The following is an 8,679-nucleotide window of genomic DNA, read 5'->3' as shown; positions in this document are numbered from 1 at the left end:
ACAACAAGAATAAAGCTAAATCTTCATCTTCATACTAAACATCCATATTAGCTAAGTTACTTATTAGCTCTTTAAATATGGATAAATGTTCAGCTAAAGAACCTCCTTCAATCATTTTAAGATTGAACAACTGCAGTTTTAAATGCAACTTGTTTGGTAGGCTCTTCGTCATCAACAATTGCTCCAACTTTAACCATAAAGCAGCCGCTGAAGTTTCTTGCAAAACATCATTTGACAAATGTAAACGAATTTGGGATTGAGCTTTTAAATCTTTCGTCTCTTTTTCTTCTTCCGTCCTCGAAGCGGGCATCTTCTTTGAACCCATAAGCGCCTTGTGTAAATCCGTCTGAATAAGAACATCTTTCATCTTAATTTGCCACAGGGAAAATATGGTGTTTCGATCCAACAATGGAATATCATACTTCATCGAAGACATGATCAATCATTTGATAAAATGATCCCAATAAACTAATATTAAAACTCAGAAGCTCTGATACCAATTATAGTAACCAAAGAGGGTAAGATGCACTAAAACAAAAAAGTCATAATGCATCAAATAATACAGAAATCTGAATCATGAGAACAACATTAGTTCAAGCAGAATAGGACTAAAATATCAAACCACAATCAATCACATGTAATGAAAACTACCAAGCAAAAGTAAATCAAAAGAGACACAGAGATTTACGTGCAAAACGCGAATCAAGAAAAAAACACAACCGAAAAAAGCCGAGAATCAATCCACTAAAATATTGCAATGTTTAGAGAGTTTTGATAAAAAAAAAAAAAAAAAGATTACAATAAACTACAATGAAAAACCCTAAAAAATGTCATGTGGTTCAAGAATGGAAAAAGAGGCACAAAGTCTTCAAAACTCTCTTTCTAGAAAGAAATATGCCTTCATTGTAGGGATGAGCATTGGAACCGGGTACCCGTTTTTGGAATCGGAACCGCCTCGGAACTGCCGGTTTTGGAACCGGAACTGTCTTAAGCAGTTTCGGTTCCGGTTCTCGTTTTTTCGGAACCGCTACCCGCTGGGTACCCGCCGAAACCGGTTAATATATATATATATATATATATATATATATATATATATATATATATATATATATATATATATATATATATATATTATCTCATATAAATATGTGTGTTACTTAGACCAGTTTAGAATATATATTGGTCCGGTTTTGTCCGTCTTTGGTCCGAATTAACTTGATTTGAATCGAACTAAATTGCGGTTTTATCGACAAAAGTTAACAAAATTAATGTAATCGGGTTACCCGGGACTGGTTCCAAACATTTAAGAACTTCCTAGAGCGGTTCCGGTTCCGGTTCTAACTTTCTAGGAACCACCGGTTCCGGTTTCGGTTCTCGCCAAATGAGGCGGGTACCCGCCCATGCTCATCCCTACTTCATTGGGTTTAAAAGCGAAAAGTGCTTGTCCAATTTGGCTCCTTCAAAAATAGAATATTTGCATTTCAGGAATAAAACTTTTTTAGACTTGAAAACACCCATTTTAGACTGTATCGCCTTTTTATAGCAGAACAATTTTAAAAGAGATATTTCCACAATATAATTTTACAATGTAGTCATTTCTCATTGAAGAACCCAATGGTGCAAGATTTTTAAACCTTAAAAGATCATCGGTGTTATAAAATGTAAATTTGTCCTCAACTTGAAATTTTCAGAAGTATTTCTCTATTTTTATATCATATATGAGATTTGTTTGATCGATGACTGATCATTAAATAATTACAAAGTTTGAGGTTCTATAGTTTAAGTTATAGTTTCATTGTTTCAATAGAAAAACACAAAAGTCACAACATTTATTTTACAAAACTACATAAATGTATCCAAATAAATTGTTTTCACTTGTGAATGTATACAAACAAAGCCCAAAGTATTCTACATTGTCTCATAAACTGACGTGGCATCTGCTTATTCGTCAGTTGTATACCTTGTTAATACTGTTCGGTAACAGAATATAGACTATTCATCCACGGATTGTCATCGTTGAAGTCCCCCTGAAGTTTCATATTTTTCATTTCTACCCCAGAAGTTTCATTTATCTCCTCTCGCCCCCTCTTTTTCTTTCCATCTCTCAGCAACACCCCAAACAAACGAAAACAATCACCGTCTTTGTCGTCATCATCACCGTCGGTCTCCTGGACCACCGTCTCCGTCTCACCAACCACCACATCGCCGCTCATGATGCGACTGACCTGCTCCGGCGCCACCTTCACAGACTGAGTCAGAAACGCGACGAGATCGTCACATTGCTTCTTCGCCTGAGCAAGCTCCGACGTCAGAAACTGTTTCTCTTTCTTCAGTTTCTCGTTCTCGTCGGACAAATTCTCGAGTTTCTCCACCGTCGGGAGAACCACCGAGCCGGGATTCTTTGAATTCGGCGACGAGGTGGAGCTAGAGCGGAGATCATCGCCGGAGCTAGAAGGCGGCGACGCCAAACCACCGTCTCCGTCGGACTTTCCTTTTGTTGGCGTCACGGTTTTCCGGCGGTGGATCTCGATGAGTAGGTCCTTCCGACCTCGTTTGAAGTATTCGTTGGCGAACTCCCATTTGTCGGGAAGAGTTTTGTGGAACCCCTGTAGAAATTCAACTTTACACTTTAGCACCTTTTACTTTGTGCGCATGCCACTAACCGACCATGTTTAGTGCGCGTGAAAATCGTGTCAAACGTTTAGCATATAACAAATTTGTATTTAATTCAATTATATGATAATTTATTATTTACTTTATATATTGTTCAAAAACTTTTTCTAGTATCTATATTTATTCAACGTTCTAGTAATATATATATCAATTTCACGATTAAGAGTAATTTATTTTTGTTAAAGTTAAAATATCAGAAGTAATAAAAACGAACTAATTAATAGTAAATATATATTTTATCATTAAAATGTCAAAAACGTGTAGAATTTGTCAATCGCATTAGCAATGAATTGTTTCTTTTTTCTTTTAATCATAAAATAATACATATGTACAAATACTAAAATAGTTGAACGAGTTTATAAAAAAAATAAGATTAATTTTTTTTTTTGTATTAAAAAATAAAAGATAAATAAGATTAAATTTTTTTTTATGAACTGGCTGATAAATGAAAAGTTAATAAATAGCTGATAAAAAATAGTGTTTATAAAACAAGTTCATGATCTAGTTGATAAAAAAAAAAGTGATTTTTTAGTATAATTTTATAATTCATAAAAGATATATTTACGAGGATTTAAAATAATAATAATAAAAATACTCAATCAACTTGATGAAACGTTGATCTTGACAGTTTTTTAAAAAAGTAGTTTATAAGCTAATTTTTTATTGACAAAACATGACAAATTCAAAAAATAAATTATATGTTGCCTGTCAAACAAAATCTATATTACCATTTTATCCTTAAATTTCGAAAAAAAAAATCACAATAAAATAAGACATAAATAGAAGGCTATGGTCTTTATACTTGAAGTCGAACTTTTTTGCTTAATATAGAAAGTCATTTAGTCTAGATTAGTTGTGAAAAAACAATCATATATAATATTTATATGAAATGATTAAAATAATAAGTTGATTAAGTAGAAAAAATAACTCTAATCTTGCACCTTAAAAAAATACTATAACTAAATAATGTTTTAAATTAGAAAAAAAAAAAAAAAAGTTAAAACTATAGAATAATTGTAAACCCAAAAGGAGTAAAGTTTGGTGAGAGTGTGAAATGGAATCATTGATTGAAAAATTCCTTTTGATGATATTGCTATTCTACACATGGGAGGTATCAACACCTAACTCACAACAAATACTTTTACTTTATGCAAAAACAAAAAGTCATTAATTATACTTTTTTATTTAATGATTTATATTTTCTAAAATGAAATGTCATGGTGACGAATATATATCATCATTCATCATTGTAATCCTAAGTTAAAAGTTATATTTATGAATATGATAATGTCTTTTACTCTTTTATTTTAAATTATTTTATATTTTAGCATTTGAGAATTGAGACTATGGTCAAATATATTTAAAGTCTCACGATGTGTGCTCTCATTGTAGTCCAAGTTGGGAAAAGTTTGAAGCTAACAAAAGTAGATATTATTTCAAATTTTCAATATCAACTAAGTTACGTGATTGAGAAATAATAATAAAATAAAGATCAAGATGTAAAATAATGATCATATATTTATAAAATAAATAAATATTGTATTAAGTTTGGTAATCTTTCATTCTCTTTTGTCATAATATTGCAGTGTTTCGTCATAATATTGCAGGGTATCTAGAAACACTCTTAATGTTTGTTTTTTCTTCTTTCCTAAGATTTTTCTTCAAGTCGAATTGAATATTAATGTTGCATGATAAACCAATTCAATAGTAACGACATTTATGGATACAAAATTTAAAATTCATCGTTTATAATCATTTCCGGTATTCAAAAATGACATTTCAATGATGTTTTAAGCTATATAATTTGGATAAAAGATACTTATAGACGAATTAATTAGCACAAATTGTGCATTTTGGACATAAGAACGAAGGAAACAAAAGTTTTAGATGGAAAATGTTGATTGCCTCAACTCTCAACCATAATTGATTATCTATGTAAGATCATTTGAACAAAAATAAACGAATAAGCATATATCAGATTACGAGTATTATGATTGTTGATGCATGAGAAGAAAAAATTGTGAAGATTGAGATGATTCAAATGTAAGGAATGAAGGAGCAATTACTTACATAAGTATTAAGCTGACGAACAAAGCTGGAGAAATTGTTGTGTTTGAAGGAATTAGGAAGCAAATCCCTAGCAAAATCAGCAGTTTTCCAAACCACAAATCCATTACCGGTTTCGTTCCACGAAATCATCTCATCCGTAATCGGATCATCCACCAACTGATACGTCTTCATCAGAAACGGCGCCGGAGCAGATCTGTGCACCATTTTCAGTTACAATTTCTAAATCTCACCTACCTCCGATCGAACTTAACCTACTTGATTGAAACCTTATCTACTTAGAATCGAAAAGGAAAGTTAAAAAAATCTGAGTCGATCAATCGAGAAGATAAATCAGTAACTAAAAAGCAGAAGAGCAGTGAGGAATTTCCAACTCCAACAGTAAAATCCAGAAAGGAACGATCGAGAACGAGCCAGATCGGAAATCGGAAGATTGATGGTGTTGACGACGCCGGTTGATGACGATTTCTTAAAATTTTCCATGAGTATAATAACAAACTTGATGAATTTGAATACAATTTAGGGAAGAGACATTCATAACTTCCTACACGATTCTAGTTTCTGAAACCACCGATCAACAATGAACATTGAAAGGAATTAAGGAAGAAGAAGAAGAATAAGAAGAAGAAGAAGTGTGGATACTGTATGTGTAATTTTCAAGCTGATTCGTGAAGGAATACTACAAAATGCATTTATAATGGCGGAGGTGGGGTTGGTGGTCGGGTGTGAAATGAAAGAATACACGACCACCAAAAAAGAAGAAAAATGTTTTATTGGCCACCTTTTTTTCAACCCTTGACAAGTTAAAATTGCATGACCTTAAATATTATTTACTTTTTTTTTTTATTCCATTTCAAAGTAAATAAATAAAATAATATGATTTGAAGTATTCTTCGTTGTTTTTTCTGTTTAAGAGTCAAACAAACTGTTGATGGGTGATTTGAATTCTTTCCTCGTGAGTTACTAGATTGTTTCATTTTCTCTTCGTTCTTACTTCTTAGGATATGGGAATTTTCTTTGTTATTCATTAGTTGTGGTTTTAGTTTTCTTTTTGGATTCTAGTTGTTAGCTTATAAATTTCTTGACTTAGTTGCTATTTGTTTACACATGGTTCGTATCTTTTTGGTTGATTGTTACAACAAGTGGTATTATAGTCATTTCCATGCAAAGGTTTAGTCGACTTCTTCTACACCTAAAAAGGTTATGACTTATGTCGATTTTCTTCTATATATGCAAAAGTGTACTTGAGTTTCTATAAACTTGCAATGGTTTTTCAATCGACTTTCTATAAAACATGTTTGGTGATATACGATAATGACATCAATGAAATACGACCTTCTATGGTTGAGCAAAACTGAAACCGAAACCGAAAACTAAAAAAACGACAAAATTCAATAAAATTGAAACCGGACCTAAATCGCAGGTTTTGAGTTTAGATTTTTCAAAACCGAAAATTCGATTTGTGTTCGGTTTGCACATTAAAACTGACCCACTTAAACCGACTGACCCAATGATTTTAGATTCAAACAGAAACTGACCCGAACTTACAGGTTTAGACCAAAACTCATCAACTAGTTTACAACTTGGGGCTAGTCCACATAGTTAACAATGTGTGTAATTAGAAGTTACTAACAAGGAAGTCCTTGGTTCCATCCCAGACATATATTAACCCTGCCGTTCTAAAAAAAACTCATCAACTAGTTTTAAGTTTTAATATTTCTTAGTTTTTTTAAACTAGTTGGCTTTTGATCTTTTTACTTAATTTAAACTAGTTGGGTGATTTTATTGTTTTTGTTTGATATTAAATTTGGTTAAATTTGTTTTAGTTTTATTTAGAATTTTTGGAAGATGGGTTAAACCCATGAGTTTAAACCCAAAACCCATCAACAACATGGTTTGAACCTGAAAAAACCTCCTAGTAAAATCCAAACATCAATCCAAAAGTGTACCTAATTACTACTCCACACCTTTTTCACCATATCTTGTAAAACATGAAACAAATATAAAAAACAATTACCTTATATATTTAAGAACCAGTTCAAAACAATTACGAAAAAAAATACTCTAATCCAAAAAAAAAAAAAAAAACAAACTCTTCTTTCACTCTCACTCTCACATATTCAAGCTATCTATATAGAAGCTAACAAAATAAAGACAAACTAATATGAGTAAATCCTAACATCTATCCGTACAAAAAATGACGAGAGAATTTTAGGGTTTGTGTAATGAAGATGACCACTCTCTCAAATTGTGATAACTAGAATGTGAAACGTTCAGTTTAATCAAATCATCCTAATCAGATATTATATAGGACACAAGTTAAACATCAGCCCCTCTAACTCTGAAATAGTCGCGAACAACCTTCTACCTTAACTGTTCCACTTGAATCATCCAACTATATACACTTTACAGTTCTATCAAATTTATAAACCTAAAATACAAACAGTCCAAGTTGGAACTATTAAATTCGCTTTCCAAGTATATATTAAAAAATGTTAATCATCTTTTCAACAAAAAGAATTCACTTTAAGGCCGGACAAAGCCGGGTGCGGGATGAGCCGCAGGAAGCTTCCCGCTCCGATGAACCGCGCCGGCAATGCGGGAAGGGTTGTGCTGGGAGGAGGAGTGGGGTGGGATTGTCGCGTTCTCTCTTCGATGGGGATTGGATATAATTTTTTTTTTTGAAAATAACCGTTAAAAAACGGTAAAATGTATTTTTTTTTTCTTTTTTCTTAATTTCCAATGGCTAAATGGTTTAAAATTTAATTTTATTTCACCCTCTACAACCTCTATAAATACTCATACTCATTTACATTTAATCAAACCTAAACCTCTATTTTCTTCAAAAAAAAATGAATCCTAAGAATCAAACTCTAACCTCCGATAGAAGGAAAAACTCTCATGTTTCGAGTTTAAACACCCCTACTCGAAACATTTTTGTTATCGATTCATCATCACAAGGAGTTTATCGTCTCCAACTCGATGCTCCCATTTAGTCTCCACTATAATTTCAATACCAAAATGTTAGACAATATTACCCGGTCCAAGTTCCAAATGTTACTCCGCAAATGTTTTCAAACTTTGTTGTTTTTCCCGATCAACATTCACCAAATCAACCTCAAACCCAAACCCAAACCCAACAACAATTCCAACTTGTCGATGAGTTGGATGACTCGGAAGAAGAAGAGATGGTTCCCGAAACTCAACCCACTACGACGTAAAGGAAAACAACAAGCGCGCGAGGGTGTTGCACAACTGGGAAGACAAAAGTCGATACCATGGCTTCCACAAAAAGAGCTAGTTTTATTAAAAGCTAGGGTTAATATTTCTGAGGATTCGAAGATGGGAAATGCACAACCAGGAGATCATTTTTGGTTTCACATTTTAGAACGGTTTCGGGAGGAGCTAGGTAAAGATGGAGACTACCGTACGAAACACCAAATGAATTCGAAGTTTCGAGAAATAGCAAAGGGGATTTCAAAAATAAACGGATTGTACAACAAGCTAAAACCCAACGAAAAAGCGGCCAAGGCGACGAATAAATACTTCAAGAAGCTTTCCAATTTTACCTTCAGGAAGTCGGAAAACCATTCAAGTGGCACGATTGTTGGAAATTATTGGTTAAAAGTCCTAGGTGGAAAAAATACGAGCAATATTTTATTTTTGGAGTACAACAATTAAACCGAACGAAACGGGCTCTAGTGGTTATACAACTTCCTTCGATGCTCGGGTCAGTCAAGATTTAAACTAAGAAAACGAACTCAAGCTAGAAGAAATTGTCCGACCGATGGGTATAGACAAAGCAAAGAGGAAGGGAAAAGGGACTTCTTCGGGTGCATCGGATTTCAGCATGGACCTTGACAAAATGTGGAAAATAACAGCGTCGTTTGATTGATATAATCTTAATTTCGCTGAAAGTTTGGCGTTCAACAAAGAAAA

General features: G+C 33.0%; 1 protein-coding gene across 1 annotated transcript; it reads right to left on the bottom strand.

The window, feature by feature from the left end:
• Positions 1-1,804: 1,804 nt before the first annotated feature.
• LOC111885709 (heat shock factor protein HSF24) lies at positions 1,805-5,423 on the bottom strand. Its single transcript, XM_023881951.3, has 2 exons — positions 4,744-5,423; positions 1,805-2,606 (listed from the first exon to the last, which is right to left on the bottom strand). The coding sequence occupies exons 1-2, from the start codon at positions 4,945-4,947 to the stop codon at positions 1,965-1,967; spliced, it is 846 nt and encodes a 281-aa protein (XP_023737719.1). The 5' UTR covers positions 4,948-5,423; the 3' UTR covers positions 1,805-1,964.
• Positions 5,424-8,679: the final 3,256 nt, after the last annotated feature.

The sequence above is a fragment of the Lactuca sativa genome, chromosome 3 (genome assembly GCF_002870075.4).
Source record: "Lactuca sativa cultivar Salinas chromosome 3, Lsat_Salinas_v11, whole genome shotgun sequence".
In the NCBI taxonomy this organism is placed as follows: Eukaryota; Viridiplantae; Streptophyta; class Magnoliopsida; order Asterales; family Asteraceae; genus Lactuca; species Lactuca sativa.
This window is presented reverse-complemented; position numbering and strand designations above follow the sequence as displayed.